The sequence below is a fragment of the Oncorhynchus tshawytscha genome, linkage group LG21 (genome assembly GCF_018296145.1).
Source record: "Oncorhynchus tshawytscha isolate Ot180627B linkage group LG21, Otsh_v2.0, whole genome shotgun sequence".
Classification (NCBI taxonomy): domain Eukaryota; kingdom Metazoa; phylum Chordata; class Actinopteri; order Salmoniformes; family Salmonidae; genus Oncorhynchus; species Oncorhynchus tshawytscha.
In genome coordinates this window covers 5,447,016-5,459,776 of record NC_056449.1, presented here as the reverse complement: position 1 = coordinate 5,459,776, position 12,761 = coordinate 5,447,016, and the positions used below count along the sequence as shown (strand labels likewise).

The 12,761-nt window shown below is 45.0% G+C and overlaps 1 protein-coding gene across 2 annotated transcripts in view; it reads left to right on the top strand.

Annotated features, from left to right (window-relative positions):
* The window catches only part of LOC112220757 (A disintegrin and metalloproteinase with thrombospondin motifs 2-like), a 201,239-nt gene that overhangs the window by 67,113 nt on the left and 121,365 nt on the right, over positions 1 to 12,761 (top strand). For both annotated transcript variants that reach the window (XM_042302908.1, XM_042302909.1), the window contains exon 3: positions 11,994 to 12,165. In XM_042302908.1, the coding sequence (XP_042158842.1) occupies positions 11,994 to 12,165 (172 nt within the window). The remainder of the gene's footprint in view (positions 1 to 11,993; positions 12,166 to 12,761) is intronic.

The following is a 12,761-nucleotide window of genomic DNA, read 5'->3' as shown; positions in this document are numbered from 1 at the left end:
ATTGGCCAACGTACAATCACTGGATAATACATTAGACGAACTGCAAGCATGTATATCCTACCAAAGGGACAATTAAAACTGTAATATCTTGTTTCACCGAATAACATACAGCTGGCGGGGTTACACACTGTATCGGCAGGATAGAACAGCAGCCTCTGGTAAGACAAGGGGTGGAGGTCTATGTATATTTGTAAACAACAGCTGGTGCACGATATCTAAGGAAGTCTCGAGGTCTTGCTCGCTTGAGGTAGAGTATCTCATGATAAGCTGTAGACCGCAACATCTACCTAGAGAGTTTTCATCTATATTATTCGTAGCTGTCTACAATGAGCTGTATACAGCCATAAGCAAACAGAAAAATGCTCATCCAGAGGCGGCGCTCCAAGTGGCCGGGGACTTTAATGCAGGGAAACTTAAATCCGTTTTACCTAATTTCTACCAGCATGTTAAATGTGCAACCAGAGGGAAAAAAAACTCTAGACCACCTTTTCTCCACACACAGAGATGCATACAAAGCTCTCCCTCACCCTCCATTTGGCAAATCTAACCATAATTCTATCCTCCTGATTCCTGCTTACAAGCAAAAATTAAAGCAGGAAGCACCAGTGACTCGGTCAATAAAAAAGAAGCAGATGCTAAGCTACAGGACTGTTTTGCAAGCACAGACTGGAATATGTTCCGGGATTCTTCCGATGTCATTGAGGAGTACACCACATCAGTCACTGTTTTCATCAATAAGTGCATCGGTGATGTTGTCCCCACAGTGACTGTACGTACATACCCCAACCAGAAGCCATGGATTACAGGCAACATGCGCACTGAGCTAAAGGGTAGAGCTGCTGCTTTCAAGGAGCGGGATTCTAACCAGGAAGCTTATAAGAAATCCTGCTATTCTCTCTGACAAACCATCAATCAGGCAAAGCATCAGTACAGGACTTAGATCTAATTGTACTACACCGGCTCCGAAGCTCGGGAATCAAAGGGAATCACAGCCGAGAGCTGCCCAGTGACACAAGCCTACCAGACAAGCTAAATTACTTCTATTCTCGCTTCGAGGCAAGTAACACTGAAACATGCATGAGAGCATCAGCTGTTCTGGATGACTGTGTGATCACGCTCTCCGTAGCCAATGTGAGTAAGACCTTTAAACAGGTGAACATTCACAAGGCCCAGGGCCAGATGGATTACCAGGACGTGTACTCCGAGCATGCGCTGACCAACTGGCAGGTGTCTTCATTGACATTTTGAACCTCACCCTGTCTGAGTCTGTAATACCAACATGTTTCAAGCAGACCACCGTAGTCCCTGTGTCCTAAGGTAACCTGCCTAAATGACTACAGACCCGTAGCACTCACGTCTGTAGCCATGAAGTGCTTTGAAAGGCTGGTCAAGGCTCACATCAACACCATTATACCAGAAACCCTAGACCCAGTCCAATTTGTATACTGCCCCAACAGATTGTCCCAACAGATCCACAGATTTTGTATTGTCTTTTGCACTCCGCACCTCCCTTTCCCACCTGGACAAAAGGAACACCTATTTGAGAATGCTATTCATTTACTACAGCTCAGATTTCAACACCATTGTGCCCTCAATGCTCATCACTAAGCTAAGGACCCAGGGACTAAACACCTCCCTCTGCAACTGGATCTTGGACTTCCTAACAGGCTGCCCCCTGGTGGTAAGGTTATGTAACAACACATCCGCCATGCTGATCCTCAACACGGGGGCCCCTCGGGGGTGCATGCTCAATCCCCTCCTGTACTCCCTGTTCACTCAGGACTGCATGGCTAGGCACGACTCCAACACCATCATTAAGTTTGCTGATGACACAACAGTGATAGGCCTGATCACCGACATGATGAGACAGTCTATAGGGAGGACAACATACTCTCCCTCAATGTGATCAAGACAAAGGAGATGATTGTGGACTACAGGAAGGACTGAGGAGGACTGAGCAGGCCCCCATTTTCATCGACGGGGCTGTAGTGGAGCAGGTAAAGAGCTTTAAATTCCTTGGTGTCCACATCACCAACAAACTAACATGGTCCAAGCACACCAAGACAGTCCTGAAGAGTACACAACAAAACCTATTCCCCTTCAGGAGACTGAAAAGATTTGGCATGGGTCCTCAGACCCCCAAAAGTTTTGACAGCTTGAATCACTGCCTAGTATGGCAACTGCTCGGCCTCGAACCGCAAGGCACTACAGAGGGTAGTGCATACGGCCCAGTATAACACCGGGGCTTTCTGCCATCCAGGACCTCTATACCAGGTGGTGTCAGAAGAAGGACCACATTTCTCAAAGACTCTAGCCACCCTTGTCATGGACTGTTCTCTCTGCTACCGCACGGCAAGCAGTACCGGAGCGCCAAGTCTAGGTCCAAGAGGCTTCTTAACAGCTTCTACCCCCAAGCAATAAGACTCCAGAACATCTAATCAAACATAGACTATTTGCAGTGCTGCTACTCTCTGTTATTATCTATTCATAGTCACTTTAATAAACCTACCTACATGTACATATTACCTCAATTACCTCGACTAACCGGTGCCCCCACACATTGACTCTGTACCGGTACCCCCTGTATATTGCCTCACTACTGTTATTTTACTGCTGCTCTTTCATTATTTTTTAAAATGTATTTTCTTATAACTGCATTGTTGGTTAAGGGCTTGTAAGTAAGCATTTCACTGTAAGGTCTACACCTGTAAGGTCGACACATACAATTGTATTTTATTTTATTTGACACTAATCAATGGTGCCCGTGTGCATTTCGGTGTAAGAAGATTTGATGCGTCTCCGTCCTGGCCAGTTAGTATTCCATGTTAGGAATGGTGTGTTTGCGTGGGATAGGGATACAGCTCAGAACACACTTGCGCACACACACACACACATACACGGGGGGGATTGAGGGATTGGTGAGGTTCTTGTTTTTATGCCTCTGTATCCCCTTCTTTTACAACCCCCTCGTATACGGTCCTCTTCATATACCTCCATAAACCCTTTTCGTCGTCCCTCGTCTAATGATCTGCTTTACATAATATTAACTCTACCTTCCCTCTGACACCCCGGAGACACCGGTCATGTCCCAAATGGCACCCTATTCCCTTTGTCGTGCAAAACGTTTGACCCGGGACCCACTGCCTAGCTCACAATACTGGATGTAGAGGAACCACTGTAGCTATACAGGAGAATAACATGCTGTTTCACCCTACTGCAGCTAAGCTACTCTATTCTATTTGAATCCCATTCTCCTGCATTGTCACTTTTCGGGTATATGCTCATAGTAAGAGACTGTTCTATTGTAATCAGATACTTTATATTCCATTGACATTAAGCCCGGGCTCGTCATGTAGTCTCATGTGGATTGTCACATATAGCTGTATATTCTTACAGTAAGTGACAATGCTTGAGGGGAAGGTCTACAGGGATATAGTGCGTGTTAAAAGCAAATGTTTGTCCTTGTGTTTTTGTATTTTCACCTTGTGAATGTGTCTGAGGGTTGAATAGTGAGTTGAGAATGATGTTGACAGTTTCTCAAATGCTTTTTTTGACGATGCATACACCTCTATCGCTCACTTTCTATTTATTTCTTGGTCTCCTTTCCCGCTTCTCTCTTATTCTTTCCCTACAGTATATTCCCCCGGGAAGTGATTAATGCTAGACTGCCTCAGCAGACATATCTGCTCTGTCAGGCTGAAGCCAGCGTTGTTAAGTCTTGGATCAACTAAGGACTTTCCACCGGGCCTTTCAGAACAGTAGGACTGTACAACAAAAAAAAAGGAAAAGGTAGGGGTGAAAAGAGGCGTAAAATGATGGGAAACTTTAAACAATCCTAGATGTGTGTAGGCTAGGTCCTAATCTCACCGCAGGTAGGAAAGGACAGACAGGAATTTTAGATCCTAGAAATACTCCCACACACAGACTAAGACACACACGCACACACACACACACACACACACACACATACACACACACACACATGCACACACACACACACACACACACACACACACACACACACACACACACACACACACACACACACACACACACACACACACACACACACACACACACACACACACACACACTTGTCTTGACTCCTCATTGTCCGCTGGGCCAGGAGAACATCTGGCTGGCCGGGAACGATGCCGGAACGCTAGTTGAATGCCAGGAGAACACCAGAGGAACATACCGAGGAGGACGGAGCCACATTCCAGATTTGCTGACTGACCATGGAATGCTACTTTACCTTACAGTTTTACCTTCCTTCCTTCCATCTCTCTCTCGTTCTCCTCTTTTTACCTTCAATGTTTTCTCTATCTCCCTCTTTCTCTGCCTCTCCAGTTGTACTCCCTTTCACAGTCTCACGTGGCTCTGTCTACAGTCAACCTCTCTCTACAGTACTGTATGCCTCACATTTAAACCATTTTCCCTTATCAATTTCTCCTCAATTACTTACAATTACCTGTCTCACTTGTCTTTTCTCCTGTTTCCACCCTCCTCCCCCTCTCTCTCTTTCTCTGTCTCTTTCTCTGTCTATTTCTGATTCAAAACAACCATAGACTGAGATGTTTAGTCAGAAGCCAGAGGTAATGAATGGGATGAAGAGAGAGAGAGAGAGAGAGAGAGAGAGAGAGAGAGAGAGAGAGGGAGGGATAGGGGGAGGGAGTGTGGTTTCATCCCCAGATGGTCTGCCTTCCTTGAGTGCTGTCTCACCTACACCGTTCTCCCTCTATGTCAACACAACCACACCCTGATGGAAAACGGTCCTACCCGGGCGTCACACTAAAAGAGGCTAGCCGCTATTCTTAATTGCTAACCTCTGGATGTTTATCTAAGGAACACGACTAGTGTGTGAGTCCCAAATGGCACCCTATTTCCACTATAGTACACTAAGCCCCAAATGTTTGTGGTTAAAAATAGTGCACTATGAAGAGAAAAGGAAGCAGTCTACCAGTCCTTTGCCTCTGCACCTGGAAATAACATAATGAAGGTGTGTCTTACTCAGTCAATGTTAGAGGAAACAGGGGAGGGAGGAGGGCGGAGGGTGAAGGAGGAGGGAACCGGGGGAGAGGAGGATGGAGATAGAGGGAGAGAGAGATGGTGACGAATGAGAAAGAAGGAGGAAGAAGCATGTGCAAGTAGGGAGGAGTTGAGAGGAGGAGGAGGAAGGGAGGTGCACCTACTTACACCACTAATATTTATGGCCAATTCCACGGTAACAGAGTGATGCTGAGACTCCGAATTGTTTAATTTAAAGTGTATGTCAAACAAAAACCAATGATTGTAAAGTTAAACAAACCTTTTAACTCTATGCACCAGGACTACTTTTAACAGTAAAAAATGGCCACAGACATTTTTACAAAAACACATTTACTTGAAGAACAGTACAGATGCAAAGTTTGGTAACAGAATGACGTCTCACAGGTTGACTACACCGCTCGCATCGCGTGCGAACATTTGAAAATACATTTAGAAATATATGTTATTCAATTATTGCACCCACACTGCTCGCATGCACCAACGAGCGTCTGTGTTGCCAAGGGCTAAAATAGAAGTCAGTTCTATTTCTGACACAGATCGCCTGCCTCTCCCATCTCCTCATTGGTTTATAGAAGCAGGCACCCACGTGCCATCTCCTCATTGGTTATACCCACGTGGGTGACTGAAAGACGAACGAGGTCAGTGGCGGTAATGCTCCTAATTTATGAAAGTTGCCAATCGCAATATAAAGTCAAGAGAAGAAAAGGCCTGGAAGGAAGAGAGATGACTAGAAATTATTCGGTTGACCGTTTTATGTGTGGATTAATTGGCGGAGTAGAGGACCTTGTACATTTCAGGTAAAGTAACAACTCAATGTTTATATCCCAGGAAAAATTAGCTAGCAGCAGCAAGCTAGCTAAATAGGACAAATAGGCTAGCAAGTGCAAGATAACTAGCTAAATTGCCATAAATGTTTAATGCTTTTCCACCTGTCCCCAAATTAATATAATTGTTCAGAGTTTGTTTTGATATTTTAAACTGTGTGTCGTGATCGCGTTTGGTGTGGGGGGACAAAATCAATTTATGCACAATGGAGCACAATGGGTCACACGCGTAGCCGGTTTGGGTTCCGTGTCAGTCATCTCAGTCTCAGCATCACTGTTATCGTGGAATTCCCCTCATGTTCCACCCAGGCTGCTTTATCCTCTCTTCCCTCTCTTCTGTGTCTTCACTTTCTTCTCTATTTTGTGTCTTTTAGTTTTTAGGGGAGGGTGATGCAGTAAGTCATTTTTGGACTAGACTAGGTCCTGATATGTTCCTCACTTACGTCCTGGTAACTTACAAGGAACTAGGCAAGGGTCCACCAGAGAATGTTCCCTTGGGACCATCATGTGACGTCCTCTTGACCATAATGAAAAGTCCTCTTGTGGTCATTGAATGTCCCTTTGATAACGTCCTATCTGACCCAAATAGGAACTTTTTCGTAGCATTCACTAATGGACATCAAAATACCTTATTATAACATTATATTGCGACCAAACCGGGACCTGTACTTAATGTCCTCTTATAGTCCTGAGGTTAACATCATGTTTTAATGTTTGTAGAACATTCTCAGAACATCAGTGGGATAACATTTTGCCAAAACCCTTAAAGGGAGCTTGTGGGAACGTCGCCTAATGTCCTAAGGACATCCTCTGTTTTCTGGGTCCCTGTGTGTGTGGTTGTGTGTGTATGATTGCGTGCGCGTGTACGTGCACCCTGTGAGTGTGTGTACGTGCCTCTGTGTGTGTGTGTGTGTGTGTGTGTGTGTGTGTGTGTGTGTGTGTGTGTGTGTGTGTGTGTGTGTGTGTGTGTGTGTACGTGAGCTCCTGTGTCTGTCCTGGAGCATCGGCCTGTGTTAAGAGACCACTCTGTGTAATGAGTGGGACAGGGTGACAGGGCCAGGGTTGCATCACTAAGTCCCCCAGGGCCTAAATCACAGTGACATCTGCCACCAGAACCAAACCTGAGGTCAGCACAGCACAGGACTGCAGAGGGAACAGAGGACAGACCGGGGACCACAATACCATGCTCCAATGGAGCCACTGTACTGTAGACCTGGTGTATGTGTGTGTGTGTGTGTGTGTGTGTGTGTGTGTGTGTGTGTGTGTGTGTGTGTGTGTGTGTGTGTGTGTGTGTGTGTGTGTGTGTGTGTGTGTGTGTGTGTGCGTGCGCGAGAGGTTGTGTTTATGTTTGATAATTCCTGCTTGCCATGTGTTATAAGTAAAGGCTTTATTACATGCCTAGTCCTCATCCTCCTCTAGCATATCCCAGATTTACTTAATTTGGCGATCTCTTCTCCCTGCTGGAAATTAAGCAAACAATTTAATTAACTTAATTAATCTGTTTTAATACTTAACATTAATTACTTCTCTCTTTCTTTGCACCCTCTCTCTCTATCCCCCTTTCTATCTCTCCCTGCTCTCTCTCCCCCACTCTCTCTCCCCCAATATGTCCCCCTTCTCTCTCTTGCTCCCCGTTCCCCACTTCTCTCTCTAAGGGCAGAGATCGAGAACCGTGTCCGTATCCACAAAGAGTCTCAGAGTAGCCTTTTAGCTCATAATGAATAGCATTATATGAACAGATCCTAGATCAGCACTCCTACTTTGAGACCGACCCAGATCACCCAGATAGTGGTCTTAGCTGAGGGGGGTGTATGGTAGAGTATGGCGGTATCTCTTTGATCTGTGGACACAGTATCCTCCGTAACACCCCCTACTGTTCTACTGTTCTACTGTTACTCCTGTCCAGGACACTTAGACTCCTCTCACGTTTCAAACTACTCACAGTACAAGGGCTTTATATAGTCCCAGTATGTCCATAAAAACAGAGACTGCATCCCAAATGGCATCCCATTCCTTACATAGTGCACTAATTTTGACCAGAGCCTTATTGGCCTTGGTAAAAATGAGTGCACTATATAGGGAATATGGTGCCATTTGGGATGCAGGCAGAGCCTCCTCACTTGTAAGAGAAACTCTTGGTTGTGTGGGCCATATTTAGAGCTCTGAGATGATGACTCCAAGGCCTCAGGAGGGCTGTGGTTTGTGTCAGGGTTTCAATGACCAGAAAGGCAATAATAGCCTACAGTTTTAGAGTGCTACGTTTAGTGTGTGTGTGTGTGTGTGTGTGTGTGTTTCCAAAGGTAGCTTTAAGGCAAGACAGATAGAAATAGAAGTGTATGGTTTAGATAAATCCTACTTGTTATAGTGGGTGTTTTCATGCGTTCTTCTGCTTTTTATGTATTTTCCAATCCATTCCATTGACTGTGATATATAGTGACTGTAATAAATAGCTGGTGTGGGTAAGACAGAGACAGTGCACACTATCAGGAAAGGGATTTTCCCAGTAGTGTTCTCTAACCTTAAATGGTTATATTTCATCATATTTCCCAAAATGTCTCTAAATCGCTCTTTGTTCATTTCAAATCAAATCACATTTTATTAGTCACATGCACCGAATACAACAGGTGTAGACCCCACAGTGAAATGCTTACTTATAAGCCCCTAACCAACAATGCAGTTTAAATAAATACGAATAAGAGTAAGAAATAACAGTAACAAGTAGTTAAAGAGCAGCAGTAAAATAACAATAGCGAGACTATATACAGGTGGGTACCTGTACAGAGTCAATTTGCAGGGACACCAGTTAGTTGAGGTAATTGAGGTAATATGTACATGTAGGTAGAGTTATTCAAATGACTATGCATAAATAATAACCGAGAGTAGCAGTGTGATGTAAAATGGGGGGTGGGGGGGCAATTGATTAGATGTTCAGGAGTCTTATGGCTTGGGGGTAGAAGCTGTTTAGAAGCCTTTTGGACCTAGACTTGGCGCTCCGGCACCACTTGCCTTGCGGTAGCATAGAGAACAGTCTATGACTAGGGTGGCTGGAGTCTTAGACAATTTTTAGGGCCTTCCTCTGACACCACCTGGTATAGAGGTCCAAGACGGCAGGAAGCTTGGCCCCAGTGATGTGCTGGGCCATATGCGCTACCCTCTGTAGTGCCTTGCTATTGACATACCAGGCAGTGATGCAACCAGTCAGGTTGCTGTCGATGATGCAGCTGTAGAACCTTTCGAGGACCTGAGGACCCATGGCAAATCTTTTCATTCATGGTTATATTTTTCTGTTTGTTCATGGTTTTGGTTTCAGGTATAGTTTTGTTATCTGATATTGAGAAGAAGGGAGACTATTCCAGACAGTTATGGGCTGTCAGTGTCCAATAAACTCCCATAATCCTCCACTGTTCCATACTTTCCTCCTTGTTCCTGTTTCCTTGTTCCTGTTTCTGAAAGAACATGAGGCTCTCTCTCTGGAATCTCTGGAGACTCTTTGATGTTTTATTCACTCTTCTTTTAGACTGGAGTTGTCCAGTTCTCTCTCTCCCTCCCACCTCCCTCTCTCTGATCGATCCGACCATGTCTCCCATTCCCACATGTCATCTTTTTCTTTGACACGGCTCTCCTCTCCTGTCTGCTTGGTATTCCGGAGCGGGAAGCCATGCACCAGCACAGATCCATCAGCTCCGATCGGAATGCCGCACCACGGCTCAGAGAGAACCGTGGGGGAGGGGGGGGTGAGCAGAGAGAGAGAGAGAGAGAGAGAGAGACTGGGGGAGAGAGAGGAGAGAGAGAGAGAGAGAGAGAGAGAGAGAGAGAGAGAGAGCAAGAGAGAGAGAGCAAGAGAGAGAGAAAGGGCAGGTCACTGGCTTGTCGACATCCTTCTGGGACCAAAGCCTCAGACTGACAGGGAGAAAGCGAGAGAGAGAGAGAAAAGTGAAAGGAAGAATAAGGCTTATCTTTTGCTGTATAGAATAGAAGTCCAATGCCTTCACGTTCGTTGTTGTGTTACACAGTATCTATACCTCTGATTTATTGATGTAGCTCATGATACAACTATAAGACACATCTTGGAGTAGGCGAACTGTGTGCAGGCTTTATGATTCCCTGTTTCAGATGTATAAACACCTCAGCTTCTCTGCACTGACGGATCATAATCATACTGCTGATTTACTGACATTACCCAGCACCGGAGTTATCCTGCATTAGTTTCATTCTCCCCTGCAGTAACTGTAATGTCTGATAATGATGTAATTATAGGAATTAACCATGACAGGCTTGGGTTGAATCTGAAATTACACTCTATTTCCCTTTTGGTCGAAGCCACGTATCACATAGGACTCTGGCCAAAATGGGAATTTAACCTATATTAACTCAAAGCTATATGGGGTGGTATGTACAGTAGTCCAGGGCCTGTATTCACAAAGAATCCCAGTGTATGAGTGCTGATCTTAATGAATAAGATTATATGGATGGGTGGGGACCTGATACTAGATCAGCACTCCTACCCTGAGACACTATGAGGATACAGGCCCAAAGGTGTACTGCACTATTGTGTACAGTGGAGAGTCAATAGGAGTTAAAGTAGCTGTGAAACACTGCTGAACAAGGAACTACCTGAGCAGACCTTAAAGCTCTGTAGTGGTGTTTCTGAGTTAGCTTGCTCCAGTGCAGCTCTCAGTCTAAACCAGTGAAATAACATCATCACACTTAGTGCTGCATCGCAATCCAGTGGAAACTTTCCCCAGCTCTTTGCCAAGCAAAAATGTCTCTATTTTCTTTCTCCCCCACTTCACACTCGTCCGTTAGGATCATTCACCATCCCTTCTTCGACCTGTCAGAGGGAAGAGGGAGAGTGGCAGCAAGCGTATCAGGCATATCGGTGTTTGTGTCTCTCTTTTTCTCCTTTCCTTTTCTTTCTTTTCCCTCTAAAGCCCCAGAATCCTCCTCTTCAGTTCTCCCCCTTGGTTTTGCTCCTCGGCAGTCGGTTGCCGTGGTAATTACCAGTTGTCTAAACAGACAGATGGAATTACAGAGAGTGACAGGCAATTTTGCAAGCGCCTGTTTTTTCACTGTGTGTGTGCGTGTGTGCGTGATTGCGTGTGTGCGTGATTGCGTGCGTGCGTGATTGCGTGCGTGCGTGATTGCGTGCGTGCGTGTGTGTGTGTGTGTGTGTGTGTGTGTGTGTGTGTGTGGGTGGGTGTCAGAATGGGGAGCGGGTTAGGGGGAATTTGCTGACAGGGAATATTAGAGCAGGATTTCGACCTGGACAAACTTATTTCCTGCTACGGTGGCTCTGATACCATGTGTCATTCTCTCTCTCTCTCTCTCTCTCTCTCTCTCTCTCTCTCTCTATCTATCTCACCAGTGTTAATTTCAACAATAACTATAACGTTCACTTCAGTCAATCGTCAGTCTTTTGAACTGATGAGCCAGGACACTTCAATTGTAACAAACGTAAACGAGAAACAATATTGTTACTCTTGCTTTCTTGTAGGTTATTTTTGCTTTGATCGCATCAGAAGCTTTTTGTTGTGTTGCCGCACTCTCAGAGGGCAAATGCGAGTGCAGTTATTTTTTTCCAATGGAACATTTGAATGCTATTTGCTATTTCCTGAATATTGCAGTAATATTTCTGGAATGGTTGGAAAGCGCAGATTCTCCATTTGTTAAGGGAATCACTGTTATTTACCCCCATCCTAAGGTTATGATGGGGAGAAAAAAGCTGTATTCCTAAATGGTTTAACCTGTAGCCAAGCCACTAAAATGTGACTAAGACTAAAAGGCATTTTAATCATAAAGACGGACTAAAACTGAATTTATAATTGATGCCAAAATTAACACTGTCTCCATCTCCATCTCTCTCTTCAATTATTGTGAGGCTGTGGCCTATCCCCTGCTCCCCACACCCAGGAGAGGAGAAGAGAGGTTTTAGCCAGTTACATGGATTTAATAGGCTTTTAGCTAGGGGAAAGTTTTCAAGAAAATGGGATGAGTGGGCGAGATCCCAAACCGGGCTTAATATGTTTTTATGTCCTTATTATTATGCATTGTACTAAAATAGAATATCTGACAAACTCTCCCTACTTCTCTCCTCTCTCTCTCTCTCTTGCTCTCTCCCAGGCTGGTATGATCAGGACAGAAGAGGAGGAGTTCTTCATCGAGCCGGTGGAGAGGGGGAATGGAGTGATGGGGGAGGAGGAGGCAGGAGGAGGGCGTCAACACATCGTCTACCGATCCTCCTCTGTGAAGAAAATGCCCGTCAGCGGCCTCGCGGCAGACTACCACTCTAGAGGTCTGTGATTGGTTACTTACTTACTGCTTTCCAATATGTCATATACCTACTGTATACTCAACCACAGACTAGCACTTCAAAACTGGGTTTGTACAGTACATGGTTGTGTTTATGTGTGCGATTGTATGGATTCTGTGTGCAAATAACAGAGCAATGTAATTCTCAGCGATGTGTGGTTCATGTTGGGGTGTTAGGAAATGTGAAATTCCAGTTTTCACAAGCTCCTTTGTTGCAGTTTATTAAACAGTGTCTATTTCTGCTATTCAATGTATTGTAGGAAGATGAGACTGCAGTCATACCAATACTTTTATGTGTGAGATGGAGGCATGGACGTCACCAGGACCGGGCTTTCGGGGCTTTAGCCCTGAATGGTTTTGGGTCAGCCCCGAATATTTTGCACTGCTGCGATGGTGTCACACATTTTTTTGTCAACTGAATGCTGAATGCGCCCCAATTGGTTTTACACTGCTGCTACTCGCTGTTTATTATCTACGCATAGTCACTTTACCCCTACCTACATTAACAAATTACCTTGACTAACCTGTACCCCCGCACATTGACTCGGTACTGGCACCCCATGTATATAGCCTAGTTAT